The 23,249-nt window shown below is 46.5% G+C and overlaps 1 protein-coding gene across 1 annotated transcript in view; it reads right to left on the bottom strand.

The window, feature by feature from the left end:
• LOC144820226 (alcohol dehydrogenase 1-like) overlaps nucleotides 1-23,249 on the bottom strand; it is a 274,811-nt gene that overhangs the window by 47,185 nt on the left and 204,377 nt on the right. Inside the window, exon 8 of the mRNA XM_078677828.1 lies at nucleotides 5,271-5,406. Coding sequence (XP_078533954.1) covers nucleotides 5,271-5,406 — 136 coding nt within the window. The remainder of the gene's footprint in view (nucleotides 1-5,270; nucleotides 5,407-23,249) is intronic.

Here is a 23,249-nt window from a genome sequence, read left to right on the forward strand (position 1 = left end):
TTTTTCAAAAGACTTTCTCAAGGCTGCAAATGATATATGGAATGACTTATACACATGAATGGATGACATAGAGCATAGTCATCTATCATTTGCGCGACCATCCAAACAGAAGATATAAGCTACACCAAATAATAATCGAACAATGGACTACAGAAGAAAAGAGAATGAAGCCGGTAAAGAGGAATTGCACCTGGTAGCTCCATTGAAGTCTATTTCAACAGACAGGGCAATTGGTTCTCAGGCCAGAGCAGTGTTCAACAAAAGCAGTGGTCTGCCTATTTCACAAGGACACACTTGTTAGTCTTGAGCTTCAAAGAGGATTGACCTGCTTGCATGGACTATTGTACTGAAGAAATGATCTGTTGAACAGTGTGTGTTTGATTAACTACTGGAGTTGTCAAGATTTCAACTGTGCTTGTAGCATTTAGAATCCAGAGTTCTGAGGTTCTTGGACCATCAAGACATGACCAGAGATATTGGAACCGGTGGTGAGCAAACAGCTATATGAGGCATGTGAAATTGAGCATTAACTGTCAGCAATAAGGCACAGTGGTGAGTGTATCTTGCGCTGTCTGTTGGTAGTGCGAGTGTGGTGCGACATTCAAAACAGGGCCGTGTCAGCTGCCATGCATTTCTCCCAGGCACGTGGGAGTGCAGTTGAAGTCAGATGAGTGTGTGCCCCCTTACCGTCGGCTGACAGCTTTAAAAAGTGCTGTGTGGACTGCTCTGCATCATAATAAGCATAACTCTCTGTAAGCGTGAGTTGGTGCATGTCATATTAAACACCACAGTGATGTGTCACACTTTTTTTGTGATGTGTGGCCAATGACTGTAACCTTGACAGCTTTATCAAATGATGGAGCAGGGCTTGTGCTGATGCAACATCTAGGAGGCTAGAATGCGCACTGCTGCGACAAAGCGAACAGGAAATGGTTTTCAATGCGCGGTGGAGGCATGAGCAGGGTTAGAAATGGGGTCTCTAAGTGGCAATCATTTGCACCTTTGTCCAAGTCACCCTTGCTTTTAGTCACGGTAAGAAAGTTACACCCTTAGGCAGCCCCTGCACACCGCCTTGGTAGCTTGTCACGAGCAAACAGGCTTATCTCAGAGGCAAGGTGTAAAGCCTTTGTGCAGAGTAACATAGTAAAAACACTACAAATGGGCACCACACCAGTATAGAAAAATTAGGAAATCTTTATCTAAACAAAACTATACCAAAACAAAAATCCACCATACGTATATCAAGATATCATCAGAAAAAGGTTATTCACCAAAATAAGGCTTGTAGCAACAAATAGCGCACTTGGGGCTTCACAAGCTTTGCCCACGGCTTCGTTGCAAGTTGTGCAATTGTTTTTTCCCTCTGTGGTGCTGAAACAGCAGTTCCAGGTGCAGAAGGACAGAGGGAGTGAAGTGTTTGAGTCCCTGAGACTTCAGAAAAGGAGGCAAGTTCTACGCCAAGTCCTTGGAGATCCTCTTCAAGCAGGATGCACATCACAGTTTAGTCTTTGCCCTCTCCATGGCAGAAGCAGCCACTTCAGGCCGACCCAGCAAAGAATCCACACAGCAATGGGGCAGTACTTCTCCTTCAGCTTTCTCAGCTCATCTCATTGGCAGAGGCTCCTCTTGAATCCAGAAGTAATCTAAAGTCTTGGGGTCCGGGCCCCAATATTTATGCATCTATTTTCTGTGTTTTCTTGTGGCAGAGTCTCATAGCTCAGCCCAGAGCAGTTCTGTCCTCTCTGGTCCAACTTCCTGGCAGGAGGTGGATACAGCATTGTGCACAGGAAGCAAGGCAAGGAAATCTCCTCCCACTACCCTAATTGCAGTCCATATCTATTGAGCTCAGCTCTGAGGGGCATATTGCCAAGGGCATTATCGCCGCATTAGCGGGACTTTTTCCCGCTAATGCGGCGCCCTATTACCAAGCTGTCGCTAACACCAGTTAGCGACAGCTTGTAGGCGATAGCGGGCATTTAGGGGCCCACTTTGCATGTCAGCGATAATTATCGCTAATGACATGCAAAGTGGCCGTGCCAAGATGTTAGCGACTGAAAACAGTCGCTAACATCTCTAACTCCTATTAACAACTTTTGGAAATATTCGCGCTAAGCGCGAATATCTCCAAAAGCTAACGCCTGCTAAAAGCAGTACTTAGCCATGTTATCCAATGGAAGGTGGATAACATGGCTAAGAGCATTGTCACGATAATGCATGAATATCGCTGATTTTTTAGCGATATTCATGCATTTCGCAGGATTTTTACTGCTTTTGAGATAAACCTTGATAATATCAAGGTATCTCAGCGGTAAAAATCCTCGGTGCTCGGCGATATTTTTTTCCCGCTAACCAAGCAATAGCGATAATTATCGCTATTGCTTGGTAATATGCCCCTGAGTTATCTAGGGAAGGCAGGACACACCTCAACCCCCCCAGTAGCTGTCTACAGTGAATCCACGTCCTCAGCCCCTGCCATGCCTAAGCCAGGCAATCAATCCACACATCAGCAGAGGCACATGGGATAGCTAAGCAAGAAAATGTTCACTTTCTAAAAGTGGTATTTTCAAAAGCACAATTTAAAGACCATCTCTACCAACAGATGTGTAATTAAATTCTGAGTTCTCTATTTTGTCCCACTGAAATTTTTTACTTGAAAGATGTTACAAAAAAACTCCCATGTTACTCAATGGGACTGATAGCCTTTCAATAGTGAAAAACTAATTGCACAGTATTTCACTATCAGGCCATGTCACACACATCAGTACACGCCCTACCTTTCACATACACAAAACCCTGCCTACGGGGGTACCTTGGGCCTACCTGAGGGGTGTGTTACATGTAAGAAAACGGAAGACTATGGCCTGGCAAGTGCGGGCATTTGCCAGTTCAATATGGCATTAAAACATGTCACACACATCAGTACACGTCCTACCTTTCACATACACAAAACCCTGCCTATGGGGGTACCTTGGGCCTACCTGAGGGGTGTCTTACATGTAAGAAAATGGAAGACTAGGGCCTGGCAAGTGCGGGCATTTGCCAGTTCAACATGGCATTAAAAATTTCAAGCAGATGCTGCAGTGGCAGATAAGAAAACCCTTTGAAGGGCTGCTTGTGCGGGTGGCACAACAGTGCTGCAGGACCATGAGCAGTCTTTGATTTACAGGCCCTGGGCACACACAGTGCACTGTACTAGGAACTAACTTGTAAACAAAATAAGCCAATCATGGAAACACCAATCCGTAAACACAATTTACATGGAGAGCATATGCACTTTAGCACTGAATAGCATGGCAAAGTTTTCAGAGTCCTAAAACCAACAAAGATTAGGTAAACAACAGGAGGTCAAACAGCAAAAAGTCTGGGGGTGAACCCACTGAAAAGGGAAGGTCTAACAAGCTATATGCAACACGTCTCGGAAGCAGGAAGAGGAAGAATATATTTTTCTTCATCAGTGGCCTTTATATTAATATCAAGCGTAAAGATAGTTTAAAACTTGTGCCTCAACTCCCAAAAGTGGATTAATGCATTGTGGGGTGCAAACTGAAGCAAGAAGAGGAAAAAAGGTAACACTGACATAACTATGCAATTTTGCGGTGCTGCAAGGTGCTGAAACGTATACAAAAGGGTGGATATTGTTCGGTCGATAAGTCGGTCACCGAAGAAGGGAATATTGTGTTGCTTGTTTTGGTTATGTTTTCTGCAATGTCATGCTGTGTTGGCTGCTGATATATTTTATTGGTGCTATGATGAATTTGCAATGCAGAATCTTAAAACAGAATATGGAATTAAAGGTGCATTCTGTGTATTCAGAGATATTTCGGGAGAGTGGTCGCTCATTGGTGATCTTGGGGGTTACTTTCTTATGCCATTCCACTGTATGTCTGGTGGGTTACAGAAGGAGTAGTAAAGAGTGCATGTCCTCCTGTCCTGATAAGTGTATACTGACATCCTTAGGCGTGACTGTGATTTTCCCACGGTTATATTTAGAGGTACACATTGTTTAGGGGTTGAATAGATACCCTGTGAGAATTGCCTTGAATGTGAGGTGAGGTGTATGGTAAGTTACCCATTGTCAAGGGATTGAAAAGATACCCTGTGACAGTTGGCCTGAATGTGAGCAGAGATGGGGTGAGATACCAAGGGTTGAAAGACACCCTGTGAGTAGTTGCCCTGAGTTTAAGGTGAGGTGGGGTGATATACCCACTGTGTAAGGGTTGAATCTTTTTTATTAGTGTACTAGTTTTTAAGGGTGTGTGGTTTTGATGAATTTATTGGACTTGTTGTTTGTGTGTTTTATTATCCTGCATCGATAAGATTTTCTATTGTCTTTCAAGGGGAAGATGTGTTGTAATCTACTTGCTAATGTAATGCATCCTCCCCATTGTTGTTCTCTGCCTTGCTGCTCAGCCAGTGGTGAGGTCATTAGAATGCTGAACGTGTTTGTGCTTGAAGAAGGATCCATTGGAATGTAAGGGCTGAGCAGCAAGGAGGCTGCTCCTAGTAGGGAATTACATTGAACTTACCATCTTCCTATAAATGAAGATATAACTTAAAGAATAAACATATAACGTTTTTATACATGGCTTGTCGAAATGGCATACCTCTTTTTAACATAAATATAATAGAATGTCTGTGCAAGGTATCTATACTTTTTTAGTGCAATATTGATAGTTCTTTGTAGGCTCAGGCAAGCGTCTAATTTGTAAATAGGCAGGGAGCCCAGACTTCCCTTATCCACTATTAGATAAGTATGATGGATACTAGTATGGTGTACACAATGTAGCATCACTATAATCTTTTACTCATGCAAGAGATGTTACAACAGCCAGCAACAGTGCAAACTTCTCTCGCACAGAATAAATACAGAACAGACATCAGCAAGGCAAGCTTTCCTGATGCACAAACAGAGCAAGGTTAAAGTAGACATGGCAACTAACTGTCAGTCAGACCTATCAAGAACAGTGCAGACAGCAGCAGGATAATCTTAACTCCATGGGAGATGTGAGTTGTTCATTCTCTCCATTCACTTTCAGAAATAGGTCATCCTTTAAGTAACCGATCTACCAGTACCAGCATGCAAACACAAAAAAATGATTACGTTAGCGCCTATAGACCGAAGCCATCTTATCATCCCTGTAACATTTGCAAGCCATTGAGCAAGCAACGTCTGAAAACATTGAAGCGCCTTGTAATGTGGCACTCTACTTTTTCTTTTTAAAATGAACAGTGGGGCTGGATAGTATAAAATCTCACTCATTAGGGTGTACCTCCTAAAAGGGCTCCTTTAAGGGTGCGCCCTGTGAGCAGTAGCCAGGGGTCGACTGATATGCATGAAGCATGATCAGACACTCCGCTGATCACACATGTTCCTTGTCCAGGGTCACAGGACTTCAGAGCAGAAAGCTGGTGAGAAAAAAGAAAATAATGAGATGGACACAAAATCACTTGGCCAAATAAATAACACAGTATTTTCATTCAGGCTGGTTATTCAACATGCACAGTTCAGTTATAAAGTGAATAGCACTGTTTCACCAAAAAGAGTAAGGGGAATATTCTCAAGGACTTATCGCCGAGTTAATCGCACTTTATCGCAGCCAAACTAGCAATAAATGTATCGCCCCATTCACAAGCTGGTGTTAACAGCCCATATCACCAGTTTACCTGCGATAGCAGCCCCAAAAAACATTGCCACAGACGACCCCGGCAACTATCGCTAATGAGATGCATAGCAGGCATTCCCGTGCTAAAAGTGGCGACAACATCACTCTGCAACATTCTCAATGTCCAGCCAGATAGGCGAAAAGACCACAAAACATGTGATAAGGCACTTTAGAAGAAGGAAACTAACACCTGCTCTGACCTGGTGCAAAGCCGGATGACAGCATGTACCAAAAAAGGGAGCCTAGCCCAGAGCCGCACCTGAAGAACAAACAGATGCCATGGAGCCACTGAATATGTGGGCCGCAACCCAAGAGGGCCACAACACCCACCACCCCCAGGACCCCCCCCCACCCCCCCGGACCCCCATCGCCTCCCCTCCCGGACCAACACTGGGGCAGCGCAGACAAAGACAGCGACCCTCAGAAAATGCACCAGCCTCACAGACTCAACACCAGAGAATGTCATTGCCCACTACATGCTCAAAGAGACAACCCTCCTCCGCATCCTGACCACCATTGTCCACAGGCTGTCGGTACCAACACAGCAGACAACCAACATCCCACCTCAGACAAAGCTGCTGGCCGTGCTGCACGTGTCGGCCTCTGGTGCCCTCCAACCAACAACCGCCTGAGACAGAGGAGTCACACAGCCAGGCCAATCCAAGTCCTTCACAACGGTCATGGACTACACCATCAGCTTGGTACCCCACTATCTATACTTCCCACACACTGCGCAGGAACAGCCAAAGAGCAAGCAAGGCATCTACGCCACAGCTGGCTTCCCGCACTTGTCAGGAGGCAATTAGTGCACACATGTCCTACTAGTGGCCCCTGGCAACACTGCACACAATAAGCGTAACAGAAAGCACACGTATCCCACCAATGTCCAGGCAAAATTGGACCACAGGGGACTCTCCGCCAACATCGTCGCCAACCACCCAGGCAGTGTTCATGATTCCTACACCTTCCAACAGTCCATCATCAACCTGTGCTACCAGGATGGCACCCGTGGAAATGCACTGCTCGTTGTCCAATACCAAATGAACACACCACACACCTCAACTCCACAATCATGCAACACACCTCACAGGAAATGCACACGGCACAAGCTCATATACAACATGCACACCCACCAGACACATCAGCACAACTTACTGTGGAAACCTGGGCCAGCCATGTACATTAGCCATCAACGGCATGGCACCTCAGCCACACAATAGCAGAATGTGGGAAGAGGTGGGTACCAGGCATGTGCGAAGGAGGCAAATGACCGATGAATGAGAAGGTACACAATGCCAAGTGTGGCATGGTTGTGCTGGCCAGACCACACACATATCCATGTTGACACACACCGCTGGTGTTTGGAGTAAGTATGGGCGAAATCTGCGAAATCGTGGTCCGCGAAATCGTGCGAAAGCGAATTCGCGATCCGCATAATTCGCAAATTTGTGTGAAATTGCGAATTTTTGTTTTTTTGCGTGTTCGCGGGGCTTTTTGCGTGTTCGCGGCGCTTTTTGCGTGTTCGCGAGCCGCTTGCACGGCGAAGTTACCCATGCGGTCGTGTATGGGCACAGCACCCTCTGGTTCATCACTGCCACCCTCTGATTCATTACTGCCACCCTCTGGTTCGCCACCGCCACCCTCAGGATCATGACTGCCACCCTCTGGTTCATGACTGCCACCCTCTGGTTAATCACTGCCACCCTCTGGTTTGCCACTGCCACCCTCTGGATCATCACTGACCCCCTCTGGTTCATCAGTACCACCCGCTGGTTCATCATAGCAACCTCTGGTTCACCACTGACACCCTCTGGTTCATCACTGCCACCCTCTGGTTTACCCCTGCCACCCTCTGGTTCACCCCTGCCACCCTCTGGTTCATCACTGCCACCCTCTGGTTCACCGCTGTCACCCTCTGGTTCACAACTGCCACCCTCTGGTTCACCACTGCCACCCTCTGGTTCACCCCTGCCACTATCTGGTTCATCACTGTCACCCTCTGGTTCATCACTGCCACCCTCTGGTTCACCACTGACACCCTCTGGTTCATCACTGTCATCCTCTGGTTCATCACTGCCACCCTCTGGCTCAACCCTGCCACCCTCTGGTTCATCACTGTCACCCTCTGGTTCACCACTGCCACCCTCTGTTTCATCACTGCCACCCTCTGGTTCACCACTGCCACCCTCTGGTTCATCACTGTCACCATCTGGTTCATCACTGCCACCCTCTGGTTCATCACAGCACCCTCTGGTTCACCACTGCCATCCTCTGGTTCACCACTGACACCCTCTGGTTCACCACTGCCACCCTCTGGTTCATCACTGCCACCCTCTGGTTCACCACTGCCACCCTCTGGTTCACCACTGCCACCCTCTGGTTCATCACAACACCCTCTGGTTCACCACTGACACCCTCTGGTTCACCCCTGCCACCCTCAGTTTCAGCACTCACCACTGCCACCCTCTGGTTCACCCCTGCTGCCACCCTCTGGTTCACCCCTGCTGTCACCCTCTGGTTCAACACTCACCACTGCCACCATCTGGTTCATCACAGCACCTTCTGGTTCACCACTGTCACCCTCTGGTTCACCACTACCACCCTCTTGTTCACCACTGCCACCCTCTGGTTCATCACTGCCACCCTCTGGTTCATTACTGCCACCCTCTGGTTCGCCACTGCCACCCTCAGGATCATCACTGCCACCCTCTGGTTCATCACTTCCACCCTCTGATTCACCACTGCCACCCTCTGGTTCACCACTGCCACCCTCTGGTTCACCACTGCCACCCTCTGTTTCATCACTGCCACCCTCTGGTTCACCACTGCCACCCTCTGGTTCATCACTGTCACCCTCTGATTCATCACTGCCACCCTATGGTTCATCACAGCACCCTCTGGTTCACCACTGCCATCCTCTGGTTCACCACTGTCACCCTCTGGTTCACCACTGCCACCCTCTGGTTCATCACTGCCACCCTCTGGTTCACCACTGCCACCCTCTGGTTCACCACTGTCACCCTCTGGTTCATCACAACACCCTCTGGTTCACCACTGACACCCTCTGGTTCACCCCTGCCACCCTCAGGTTCAGCACTCACCACTGCCACCCTCTGGTTCATCAAAGCACCCTCTGGTTCACCCCTGCTGCCACCCTCTGGTTCAGCACTCACCACTGCCACCATCTGGTTCATCACAGCACCCTCTGGTTCACCACTGTCACCCTCTGGTTCACCACTACCACCCTCTTGTTCACCACTGCCACCCTCTGGTTCATCACTGCCACCCTGTGGTTCGTTACTGCCACCCTCTGGTTCGCCACTGCCACCCTCAGGATCATCACTGCCACCCTCTGGTTCATCACTTCCACCCTCTGGTTCACCACTGCCACCCTCTGGTTCACCACTGCCACCCTCTGGTTCATCACTGCCACCCTCTGGTTCAACACTGCCAGCCTCTGGTTCATCACTGTCACCCTCTGGTTCACCACTGCCACCCTCTGTTTCATCACTGCCACCCTCTGGTTCACCACTGCCACCCTCTGGTTCACCACTGCCACCCTCTGGTTCACCACTGACACCCTCGGGTTCACCACTGCCACCCTCAGGTTCACCACTGCCACCCTCTGGTTCATTACTGCCACCCTCTGGTTTGCCACTGCCACCCTCAGGATCATCACTGCCACCCTCTGGTTTATCACTGCCACCCTCTGGTTCACCACTGCCACCCTCTGGTTCACCACTGCCACCCTCTGGTTCATCACTGCCACCCTTTGGTTCAACACCGCCACCCTCTAGTTCATCACTGTCACCCTCTGGTTCATCACTGTCACCCTCAGGTTCATCACTGCCACCCTATGGTTCATCACAGCACCCTCTGGTTCACCCCTGCCAACCCTCTGGTTCACCACTGACACCCTCTGGTTCACCACTGCCACCCTCTGGTTCACCACTGCCACCCTCTGGTTCATCACAGCACCCTCTGGTTCACCACTGCCACCCTCTGGTTCATCACAGCACCCTCTGGTTCACCACTGTCACCCTCTGGTTCATCACTGTCACCCTCTGGTTCATTACTGCCACCCTCTGGTTCGCCACTGCCACCCTCAGGATCATCACTGCCACCCTCTGGTTCATCACTGCCACCCTCTGGTTTGCCACTGCCACCCTCTGGATCATCACTGTCCCCCTCTGGTTCATCACTGCCACCCTCTGGTTCATCACAGCACCCTCTGGTTCACCAGTGCCACCCTCTGGTTCACCACTGCCACCCTCTGGTTCATCACTGCCACCCTCTGGTTCATCACAGCACCCTCTGGTTCACGACTGACACCCTCTGGTTCACCCATGCCACCCTCAGGTTCAGCACTCACCACTGCCACCCTCTGGTTCACCACTGTCACCCTCTGGTTCACCACTACCACCCTCTTGTTCACCACTGTAGATTATGGGGGGAAAGCACACCTGCCCAGCCTCAACTGAGATGAATTAATTTGGGGCTGGTTAATGTGTCACTGAATTTGTGCTTCAAGTCTGGCACCTGCTTCCTTAGCTGTAAGTGCTTCCTGTTGCAGTTATTTTTTTTTGCAGGAGCATTGTGCCATACTTGTAACTATTCTCTGACCCTGCTTTGAGGGTCAGAGCAGGGTCAGAGAATAGTTGCAAGTAGGCAACTAAACTCTGGAGGGGCCCCTCAGGAAGCACTACAGGGAATGGTTACAAATTAGCTTGAACTTTTACACCTGCTAAGTGCTTTCAGTTTTCCAAAATTGGTTTTTCCGCCATTTCGCGAGATTCGCGGGGCGCGAATCCGTGCGAAATAGAACTTGCAATCTGCGAATTCGTGCGAATTTGCGGAATTCTTTTTTTTTGCGTGTTTGCGCGTTTTTTTGCTTATTCGCGGACCGCTTGCAGCGCACCGACCCCGAGGTTGCCCATGCGGTCATGTATGGGCGCGGCCATCTTGTTTGCGTGACGTGTTTCCGTTTCCGGGCGCTAGTTGCTTGCTCGCGTCGTATGCGGCGCGCGATTATGTGTTCGCGGGCGTTTTCGCTTGCTCGCGGGGGAAATATCACGCGAACGTACCCACGCGGTCCTCTATGGGCACGGCCATCTTGTTTTTCATTCACTGCTATGGTTTTTGGCAAGCTACCTTTCTATCCATCTTACATCTTTGTAATCCTATGTTTTTCTGAACTTTTTTTTGCTTTTTTTTGCTTATTATCTATCGCTACATTTTCCTATATCTATATTTTGTGTTTTTTTTTAACTTTTTGTCACTTTATTACCTACTTTATTTCTTTCGCTCTCTCTCTTATTTTTTTCACACCTATTCTTCTTTCCTTCTAGTTGTGCCCAGGACCATGGCTAAGGGAGGCGACAAGGGCAAGGGGAAGGGCCCAGCACCCGGTACCCGGCTCCCTTGCGGGCGTTTGAGGGGGGAGGAAGTCCAGGCCAGGGAGATCTTCTCTGCGGTGGAGGTGGCCGCCTTGATTGTTTTTGTTCAATTCCACCTCCCTAAGACCGTGACAGCAGGTGGGCGGATTGCTTCCGGTTACAGCCTCCAGGAGCGTCGCCAGCTGTGGGAGAAGGTGTGCCGGCGCAGGTGTAAGGAGTCTGGGGTCCGGCGCACCTACCAGCAAGTGACGCACCGGTGGAGTGACATCCTGGACCAGGAGCATGACATGCTCGACCTGCTAGGATTGGAGCTCCCTGGCCTTGGTAAGTAGCTATTTAATAACTAATGTTTTTCCTTCTGCTCTGTTATATTGCTAATCTATTTTTTCCTGAAGAGTACGAATGCTGCTGATTCGATTACATTGCAGGTAAATTAATGTTTAAATAGCTTCTGTCATTGCAGGTGCTTGCCTGGTTATTGGCGTTGCTACTATGCTTACTTGTTTGCAACTTTTTAGTCATTTGAGAGCATTACTGCATAATGCTAGAGACAGTAGACTCAAGTCTAGTCCTTCTTTGTACTCCAGCTGCTGTCACTTTGAAGAGATAGTGGTGGATTGATACGTTGAGTATAATATTTATTACTAGTTATAGGACATTTGTTAGTGGTCTGCAATCATGATGACGGACTGTGTCTGTCACGCGACGTCTCGTGCTGCTGAGTGATGGCAGTCATAGTAGAACCTTTTTGTTGTTGATGTAGTTAGTGAATTACATAGCTTTCCTATTAGACGGTCTGCGAATCCTGCAATACTGTACTACTATCCTCCTAGTTGACTAGATCAGATGCAATTGTTGTTAATTTGTTTCCCCGACATAATTTTAGATTGTGTTCAAAGAAATCAAATATTTTCAAAAAAACAATCATCCAAGTTGTGTTTCTTTATTTCATGATCACCAGCAACTCCCAGGGGCAAGGCGCCGGCGGCGACTGAGACTCCGGTGCCAGAAGGCGGACAGGATCAGTCCCTTGCAGGCTCTTCTGCTGGCCCCAGTAAGTTGTTCTATTGTTATATTAATACTTATACTTCCCTAACTTTTACAGCTCCTATTCATTACAAACTGTTTCCTAATAATTCTGGGGCAGATTTATGAGTTCTGGCGCATCTCTGCAAATCAGCAGGGATGCGCCAGAACTGATGCGTCACGCAATTCCCTCCTTGCGGCACCACAGATGCGCCGCATTTACAATGCGGCGCACCATGGTGCAAGGAAGGGCAGATGTGTGACGCATCTTGTGTTGTACTGGCGGCGCATTGCTGGAGTAGCGTCGCAAGTGCGACGCAACTCCTGCAATGTACAGAGGCCACCCATACATAACGTGGTGCGTCACTCCTTACGCCTGCTTGAAGCAGGCGTAAGGATTTGACCCAGCAGCGTCGTAAAAGTGACTCAGTGAAATCTTGTAGATTTCACTGCGTCAGTTTTACGGGGCTTTCCTACGAAGGAACGCCCACCCTGCGACAGAACGCAGGTTTCATGTGGCACAGGGCTTTACAACGTGACGCATCTGCCTAGATGCGTCACGTTGTAAATAGGTCACAGGGATGCGCCACGTTTCCGCACTGTTGCGTGACGCAACGGCAGCGTAAACGTGGCGCAAGTCCGACATAAATCTGCCCCTCTATGTTTTACAAAATAGTCTTTGATCTTCTTCTAATGTAGACTACTTTTAACATTATTATCCTGCCTCTACCATCACTCTCTGTGCTACTACTATTTACGATTATCAGTCTGTCTGTGTAGGTAGCAAAGCTTGCCCATTCGGCAAACGGTGTGAAAAAAACTCTGATACAGCAATAGCTCTAGGCACTGAGTGCAGTCCTCTGGGTTGCCCTTGCTGTCTATTCCAGTCTTTTTTAATGTAAGTGCATTTACAATTTCCAAAAACAAAATGTCATTCTTTACACCAAGTAAAAGGTAGCAGTTGCCTTTTTGATTTGAGAGGAGCACATCCCATACTGCTAGTGTTTCAGGGACTATTCTGCACACAAAGAAGTATGGACAAGATAAATACTAGGACATTGTTGATGATAGGTGCAGTTCGACTTTCGACATACCTCAGTCCGAACAGAAGTTGAACCCCCAATCCCCTGACCGACTATCTAGTGTGTCTGAACAATGATTTTACGACCCAGAAGAACAGAAGAAGACTACCGCCGAGTCCCGGCCTATCTGAGTCACTGAAAGAAACATAACCTTTCCGTGTGGCAGAAGGGCAATGGAATCTTCTTTCTGTAATGAGAAAAATGGTGCACGGTAAGCAAGCATTCATCAGTTGTCATAAGAAGAAGTGTAGCATTTAATGGAATAAGCATATAAAAGGTTAACACCCTCCCCAAAACCGTTACTTTTTTTCAATCCCAGTAATAAAAAATGTGTTATGTAATATTTTCTTCCATTACGAGACAAAATAGGGGGTTGTGTATGGCATCTGAAAATATGACATGTTTTTGCTAGACGTCACAACATCTGATGCGGCACAGATGACCACCAGTGCCGGGGCCAGCAGTGCGGAGGGGTCCACTCTGGATTCGGCGGCGCCAACAGGAGGAGCTGGGGGGAAAGACTCAGCGGCGGCGGACGGTGGTAAGTTATTATACTCCTTACTTATTGAATTTTTTTTGAGTAGGCTCGCAAAGGAGTGTCTGATGTACTGTACAGTAGTACACAGTACACTAGTATAAGTACACTGTACTGTTAAGAACATTTACTAATTTAGAACTACTTTTTGGGCTATCACGGAGAAGACAGTCAACCTTGACTTGTAATAGCATTAGCGGCGGTTCTTCTCTGGTAATCAATGGCCCCCTCTATTTCACTTCAACTCAGCTGGCAAATTTTTATTGTGAAGCCAAGTCATATCAGATGTAGTTTAGGGATGTGAAGAACGAAAAGTTAAAGAAGGGTGAAACGAAGGACGAGCGAGTCTTAATATTTATGACTGTAAAGAATGGTTTTGTTAAATGCAATTCAACATAAGAAGACGGTGGTTTCCAAAATATAATAAAGTGTGTTAGTTGGTTGTTGACAAAAAGAAATGTTGGTACATTTGAGACATTAAGAAGAATCATAGACGTACTTTGGAAGCCTGGATGTTATCTTCTTTATCCTCCTCGTCGATAGCAGAGGTGTATGATGTAGTAGAGCAGACGCTGAGTGGATGAAAGTATGGCCAGTGGCAGTGCCACCCCTATAGAAAAGTAAGACATTCTTATCCCGACCTGCATGTACTGCTTAAAGTACTGCGAGTCTGCATCATCATGGCCTGTGTCTGTATTTCTTGGGTGAAAGCTGAGTGAGCTGCCATTATGGGGGCTACCACAAGTTCACGTACCAGTAATTACTTTTGCAAAACAAGAGAAAAAAATTTAAAAAGGCCTTTTTTTTGTACTCTCTGACTATGTATGTAGTAGTGAGTCCACCCATAGTGCTGCTAGTGGAATTCTTGAAACTCACAGTAATGTCACAGGCTTACAAAGACGGCGGAAAGATACATGCCAAAATGTTATACTGTGTTTGCTACTTGCTGGTGTTACTGAGTGTCAACTTTCCATTGTATTATTTTGACTTTATGTTAAAGACTATTGGCTACAGTATTTTTCTTTCTTTCTTCATAGATGCTACTCCCAAAAAACTCACCCGCAAGGAGATGGCTGTGCGTGCCAGGGCCCGTAAGCTGGAGGCTATTTGTGCTGAGTATCGGCGGTTGTGGGCTCGGGAGCATGAGGAGACATCAACCTCTACATCCTCCTCCACTGCCCCCGGGTTCACCAGCCAGAAGCCTCCAGCCAAACGGAGCAGTAGCCCGGCAGCCTTCCGCCGCCGCCGCACAGCAGCAACAAAATCAGCGCCCCCCCCCCCCCAGATCCTGGATGGTTCGTGTGCACCAGCTACGTAGAAGAGTGGACTACCTGGAGCGGTTGGCCAAAAAACATCAGCGCCAGCTCCGGGATCTCCGCAAAGAGCAGCGGGACATGCAGCAACAGCTTGCCAAACTACACCACCGGAGGAAGTGACTGTTCTTTGCCCCTTTTTTAAAGACTGTTGGGGGGGTGGAAATTGGGTGTTTGGGAAAGGGGAATTTTGGACTTTTTGACATTGGTTGGGTTAGGGAGGGCGTTGAGTTTGGGTAATTAATTTTATTGTTGTGCTGAAAACAACACGAATATATATTTATACACGTTTACTGGCAGTAATGTTTTTTGGGGCGCACCTCATTGGACAGTACAATCAGATTAGGCCATATATTTAGGGAGCGACAAAGTATAAGTCATCAACATGATATTATTACGGGTTGGTGCCTCTCGGGAACAACACCCTACTACCTAGGTGCATATATACCACGGGATATCAAAGATAGTCCCTAAGTAATTCAAACTAAATTATCCAATTTCCCGGCACTCAAGTTATATTAATTTCAGTTCCTTCAATTATCAAGGTATAGGAATTGTTCTGTACAAAAAACCTAAATATTTACCCACAAGTGACAATTTTGGTTCTTATTGGTAACAAAATTTTATTCACACACATTGGTGAGCAGACTCAAAATGATATATACATTTAGACAGATGATAATACATAACTGGTCAGGAGGGAACGGTAAACAAAGTATACAGGACAAATGATATTTTATATGTCCTCCTCTTCCTGATCCACAAGAGAAAACAGCCGACACGTGTTTCGTCACGTCATGTGACTTCCTCAAGGCTTCTGGATGTTTTATAGGACGAAATTAAGCGTCTATGTCTTTGTTCTTCTCAACGATTTTCACAGTTAAGGAATTTCTATCCTGAATGACTTTATCCAAGTATTTTTGTTGCTCCTAATTACTGCAATTCATTGATTCAGCCCGTGCTTTAAGTACTGTTGGTCTCAGAAGCAACGCAAAAGTTATCTTAGTATAAAAAGTCAGAGTATGTCAACAAGACCACCGCGAAGCGATAGAAAACTCAGGTCTAAGTTTAGCAAACTACGTAGACTCTTCTGAGTTCATTGTCCCATATGCAGAGTCTAATGTTATTTTTTTTTTGTCCTTAATTTCTCATCTCTTTAGTACATAGGCAGGCGACCTCGAACTCGTCTGTTCTTATGGGCTCATAAATTTCTTAACCGATTAATGTTGGGAACCTTTTTGGTCGTTAGACGTAAATAATGGGCTCTGATAGGCCGTGTAAACAAAACGTCCTCTCCGTAAGGGCTACCAGGTCATTTGTCCTGTATACTTTGTTTACCGTTCCCTCCTGACCAGTTATGTATTATCATCTGTCTAAATGTATATATCATTTTGAGTCTGCTCACCAATGTGTGTGAATAAAATTTTGTTACCAATAAGAACCAAAATTGTCACTTGTGGTAAATATTTAGGTTTTTTGTACAGAACAATTCCTATACCTTGATAATTGAAGGAACTGAAATTAATATAACACGAATATATATTTCTTAATATTTATTTTTCTTACAAAAACACAGTATACGCGTTCATATATTATTTTGTGGGGGGTTTGGCGCTGGTTACTGGACGTTTGTTTTCTTCAAACTTACCAGCATGAATGAAACATTCAGTCCTGAAATGTACCAAAATGCAAGTAACCGAGTTAGTAAATTTAGTAGCCCTACTACTGTACTTTACTAGTAGTACTGTCAGTCTCTGCTCTCCTCCCAACTTAGTCCTCCTAGCCCATTATTCTACTACCTCTCCAATATGCTTATCTTACCAGTGATTTGTGTTTGAGAATCGGGGTAGCCCCAGGGCTGGCTGCATTGCAAATGGTGATTAAGGTTGGTTGTTGACTTGAATCCTCGACGAATGCAATATCATTGTTGTGCTGGTAGCAGTAGTGGTACACACTGGCAGTATCACCATATGAAAAAAAGAGGAAATTAAACATTGAGTGGCCTGAGCGTAGCATTAGAAACAGTACAATAGATAGTACGGTACAGAACAGTGCCCTAAATTGTAGCCTAGTCAGTGCCAACGTAAAGTAAGCATTAAACATTTGATTGTTCACGTCGTGTAGGAGGAGGATGTTCTTATCAATCCACGATGGCGCACATGAACTTCTGGTTGCTATGACCTTATCCTCCCCAGCAAGTGTGTGGAATTTATTGTTGTTGTCAGTCACACCTCAATGAAATACCAAACAGCCCGGGGGAAGAGAGTTAGGGTTTGAAAATTGGATGGGAATGGGGGTTTTTGGGTAAGTTTGGTAGAGAGGAAAAAAAACACAGCATGCACAAACAACAAATGAAGAGAAACAAATCTTTGGATTTGAAGATATTGATAAATCTCTAAAGGGACATAAAGGAAGTGCACTACTGCATGCCAGAAGTTGTTTACCATATGGATGGTTAGGTTACTGAAAAGTAGTACTACTACTTACTGCAACTTACTAGTAACTACGAAGAAACAAGTTGACAGTACAGGGCTGCAGTCATTACGCAATTTCACTTGCATCTCTGCCTTCAGAGAGAATAAACACTTAGAACATTAAATTAGTGTTAAACATAGCAAAGACGTATCAAATAGCTGGAGGGATGAATTTGAAGCAGAGATCAAACAAACGCACAGAGTCACACTCGTAGAAGTAAGTTCAAGTTCACAAGAATATCATTTAAAAGATAAGGAGAATTTTGGATACTGTTACTGTTTTTTGTAGTTGTCCCGTTGAATTTGTGAAGTTGATGCATCCAGCCATTCCTCTTATTCGCGGTACTCCTTCATTCCATCGGATGCTCCGTCGATCAATCTTGATGGCCAGACACACTGTCCACTGCCTGCCTGATGCGGATTTGCGGATCGCTAATTGTAAGCCTGAGTAGTACATCGATGGCACAGGGTAAAAGCCTGCCTGTAATTGATGATTGAAAAACACAACAGTAAGTGATAAATACACCTCGGAGAAAAAAATATATAAGGCACGCTGTGTAGTGCAAAAATTACACTTTCACTTTCAGAGATGACAATCCCCAAAATCTAGAACACCCCACATTACCCTCCCAAAAACGTGCAGAATACTGCTGCTACCTCGCAGAGGCCTAATTTCAAAATCGTGCCAAAACGCACTCAGAAAGTATGCCCAAAACCCCCCTTTCCCACCATGGATTTTCTTCAAACCACTTGCAATCAAAATTAGACATTCCAACAAGTGTTCCAAGACCCCACCCAGTCGTAAAAATCTAGAACACCCCCAAACACATGCAATACAATACTGCTAACCCTAACGAGAACTAAGTTAAGATTAGTGCCAAACACTTTCTTTAACTAAGCTAAATCTCCCCTTTCCCACCATGGATTTTCTTCAAACCACTTGCAACCAAAATTACACATTCCCACGAGTGCTCTAAGACCCCAGAACCCAGTTGCAAAATCTAGAACACCCCCAAACACATGCAATACTGCTGCTAACCCTAACGAGCCTTAAGTTAAAAAAAGTGCCAAAACGCTTTTCACCAAGGATTTTCTCCAAATCACTTTTATCCGGTATTAGACCTTCCCAGCAATGCCCCCAGACCCGCCAACCCAGGCGAAAAAAGTAGAAGACTCCCAAACAGGCAAAAAGCAAAACCGGAGAAACTCACACTTAGAAATATTTAGGCCTCATTCAAAAATCACTCCGTGCACGCTCTGCAGCTAGCCCTAACTCCCCTTTGCCACCATGGATTTTCTTCAAACCACTTGCAATCAAAAGTATCCATACCCAGCGTTGCTCCAAGACCCCCCCAACCGCCCCCCCAAACACCAGAAACCCCCCAAGCAGGCCCCCGAAAACACCAAAGTGAGCAAAAACTCTGTAAAGTGAAAAACTTTTTCACCACGGATTTTATCCAAAACACTTTTATCCGGTATTAGACCTTCCCAGCAATGCCCCCAGACCCATCAACCCAGGTGAAAACAAGTAGAAGACCCCCAAGCAGCCAAAAAGCAAAAATACAAAAATGGGGACTGAAATTTTCAGGCGCATTCCAAAATCACTCCGTGCGCGCTCTGCAGCTAGGCCCTAACTCCCCTTTGCCACCATGGATTTGGTTCAAACCTCTTGCAATCAAACGTATCCATACCCAGCGTTGCTCTAAGACCCCAAAACCCACCCACAAACACCAGGAACCCCCCCAAGCAGGCCCCTGAAAACACGAATGGGAGCGAAAACTCTGAAAAGTTAAAAACTTTTTCACCATGGATTTTATCCAAAGCACTTTTATCCGGTATTAGACTTTCCTAGCAATGCCCCCAGACCCGTCAACCCAGGTGGAAACAAGTTTAACACCCCCAAACAGCCAAAAAGCAAAAATGGAAAAATGGGCACTTTTGCCAAATTGCTGCATAGTTCCCAGATCACTCCGTGCGCACTCTGCAGCTAGGACCTAACTCCCCTTTGCCACCATGGATTTGATTCAAACCTCTTGCAATCAAAAGTATCCATACCCAGCTTTGCTCCAAGACCCCAAAACCCACCCACAAACACCAGGAACCCCTCCAAACAGGCCCCCGAAAACGCTAAAGTGAGCGAAATGCCTGAAAATAGAAAAACTTTTTCACCTCCGGTTTTCTCCAAACCACTTTTATCCGGTATAAGACATTCACAGCAATGCCCCCAGACCCGTCAACCTAGGCATGAACAAGTTTAACACCCCCAAACAGCCAAAAAGCAAAACCACAAACAGTGAGAATTAGCAAATTTTGGGCCTACCTGGAATTCAGTCCAAATGTGCTGTGCAGCTAGGCCCTAACTCCCTTTTTCCACCATGGATTTCCTGAAAAACAAATGCAATCAACATTAGACTGTGCCAGCAGTGCTCCCAGACCCCAAAACCCACCCACAAAAACCTAGAAGCCCTCTAAACAGCACCCCAAAGTCAGGCAAGTGAGCAAAAACCCAAAAACTTTTTCATCATGGATTTTATCCAAAACACTTTTATCCGATATTAGACCTTCCGAGCTATGCCCCCAGACCCCTGCAGCCACCCGCCAAAAAGCAGAACACCCCCAAACAGGCAAAAAGCAAAAATGGACCTACCTTCAATTCAGTCCAAATACGCTCTGCAGCTCGGCCCTAACTCCCCTTTTCCACCATGGATTTCCTGAAAAACAAGTGCAATCAACATTAGACTGTGCCAGCAGTGCTCCCAGACCCCAAAACCCACCCACAAAAACCTAGAAGCCCCCCAAACAGCCCCCCAAAAACATGCAATACTGGTATATTCAAAACAAGGCAAATTGCGCTGTTCACAAAACATTGCTGTTTTCAGCACTTCCACTACTTCGATCCTCTTGAAACTCACCTGGACAGTCACTTGTTCCAGCGATTCACAAGAATCTCAGCAAGGCAGAACAAAATCGATCCACTGCGCTCTTTGAAGAACGAGAAGATGAAGGTCTACGACTAGTTTTCACTTAGTTTTCACCCAAACACACGCACCCGCAAAACACCTAAAGAGGCCAAAATTCTGCCAATTCTGGACCAAAGAACACCAAAACCCCCTAAAACATTGCCAACATCATTATGAACGAGCCCCGAGCCCTAGAATCAGCGTGAACCATACCAACTTAATCCCAAAAACCCTAGTAAATCGCACTGACTGAACCCTAAACCGTAGATATGCTTTGTCTGTCTGTGTCAAAGAGCCTAGGTATGCTACATCAGGAGGATGCTTCACTCAGTGGTGCCTGCCTTGACCGTCTGCCTGGCCCTGCCGCAAGCATGTCCCAAAAATCCGTTCCGCTCAAGAATTTGCGATTTTTCGATACTTTCGCGAGACCAACATCATCTCTGAACGTGGAAGACACGTCCTTCAGTTGGTGCTCTAGCATGACCAACAATGGGATAGCTTTGCTCAAAGAACAGTCCTCCCTGCTGACTTCACGCGTGAAGACCTCAAAAGGACGAAGCATGTCTGTCAGGCTTTTAACTAGCTTCCATTCCTCCAACTCTAGCCTCTTGTCTTTATGATCAGAACCTAGTTTAAAGACATAGTCATTGATTACCATGCACTGCTCAGACAGACGCTCAATAATGTAAAAGGTTGAGTTCCAACGTGTTGCCACCTCCTGGATGAGTCCTTTGACTGTCACTTTACGTTCATGTTGAATGCTCCTCAGCTCCTTCCGGGCCTTAAAAGAATGGCTGAAATGTGTGCAGATTTTTCGGCAGGTGGTCAGTAACTTTTTGACTGTGTTTTCAGTTTTCAAGAAATCTTGCACAACCAGGTTTATACAGTGCGCCAAACACGGCACTCTGAAATATTGACCCTCCTGCATGGCCTTAACTATATTACTGCCATTATCCGTGGAAACATAACCAACTATGCGATTTCTTGGTTGCAGCCATTCAGAGACCTTACTGTTAAACTCCTCCAAAATGTTTTTTGCAGTATGAGTTTTCTCCATGGCAAACATGGCTAATGTTGTATGTTTCCGAGTAGCTTGAAAAACTGTGTCCAGGTCAACAACTGCACTTGACTTGTCTCTAACCCCTGCCAAAGACCCTGCAAAAGAGACCCAGTGTGCAGTGATGCACATGTAATCAAGGGCTTGGCAACTGGTCCACATGTCTGTTGTCTAGTGGATAGTGTGAACAGCACTCTTCTGCGAAGCTGCCCCAATCACCTCCAGCACATCTTGATGTAGTGCTGGAACCGCAACTCTGGCAAAATAGGACCGGCTAGGAACCTTACATTTAGGGCAGACTGTTGCCACTAATTCTAGAAACCCCACCCCTTCCACGAAAGAAAAAGGGAGAATGTTCAGAGCTAGCATTTTAGCCAGCTTTGCGTTAAACAGACGTACCGTTGGGTGGTTGCGTTCAAATGGCGCCTCCGACCACAACATTTGGCGAATGGTGGGCTGGATCATTTTACGTGATGATGATGATGATGATGATGACGTCTTCAAACCAGTTAGGCCCATTGATGTAGTTTTTCGCATAGGTGTCTCTCCCACACTCTTAGTGAGCCTCATAGATGTTGCAGGGGTAGAGGGTGTGGGCGATACCACTGCAGTGCTGCTGCCAGCAGAACTGGGTGTACCAGAAAAAATGTCTGTCGCTTCTTCACTTCCCCCCTGCACGATCAGCCTCTCGTCATCATCAGATGCAATATCAAGGGATACATTTGGATTTGTTTTTCTTTTGCCTTCCTCGATCTTCCTCATGTGTGCTTCCCAAATGATAGTGTGGTGTTGCTTGTGCTGACCTCTCTGGCCTCCGGTACCATAGTTGGTACCAAGCTTACCCCGACTAACTAATGTTTTACAAATCGAACAAACGACCATGTTTTCCGCCCTTTAACAGTAAAGAAGTCCCAAACTGATGACTGGTGATGTCTGCTGTAGGTGGAGGTGCTACTTTGACTTTCAATGCCAGATGAAGTGGAGGATGGGCGTGGCTGAATTTGTTTCTGTTGTTCACTTACAGCACCACTACTTGAGGTCGAGCTGGATGGAGGTCCATGCCGGCCCTTCTAACTAAAAAAGATGGGAGCTGTAGGTCGTGTTGGTGTTGTAGTTAACGGTGGTGGTACCAGTGCCACGCTGCCCATATCCCGCTCAGCAGGCATTCGGGATAGGGTTACAATGTCTGTCGGCTGAATGCCTGCTGGGGCTGGAGTGATGACTGTGATGACTGGGTCATCGTCAGACTGTTCATCAGCAGCGGAAGACACCACTTCTTGTTCGTCGTCATCACCCATAAGTAGAAGCTTTGCGGGAGCCTTCCTTTTAGGCTTTGCTACCTTTATCGGCTCATGACGTGACTCACTCTCAGACTGCATGGCTGGGTTCCAATCATGATCAAGGTCATCAGAAGGAAGGGGGCTTGAAGAAGAACTTGTAGTAGTAGTAGTATCCCTCCTTGACCTTTTTCTTGCTGGGGATCTGGAAGACAATGGATAATCATCATCAGGATGAGTGGCTTCCTCGGATGATACCTCCTCTTGAATATCAATTTCCTGATGTGCCCCTACTTCTGGAGGAACAAGCGTTGGAGGCAGTTGTGCCGCTCCATGAACCTCTAGTTGCACCTCTCCATGCACCTGTCCATGCACCTCTCCTTGCGCCTCTACTAGCACATCTCTTTGCGGCTCTACTTGCACCTCTCCTTGCCCATGTACTTGCGCTTGTACTAGTTGCACGTGT

The sequence above is a fragment of the Lissotriton helveticus genome, chromosome 2_1 (assembly GCF_964261635.1).
Source record: "Lissotriton helveticus chromosome 2_1, aLisHel1.1, whole genome shotgun sequence".
Taxonomy (NCBI): domain Eukaryota; kingdom Metazoa; phylum Chordata; class Amphibia; order Caudata; family Salamandridae; genus Lissotriton; species Lissotriton helveticus.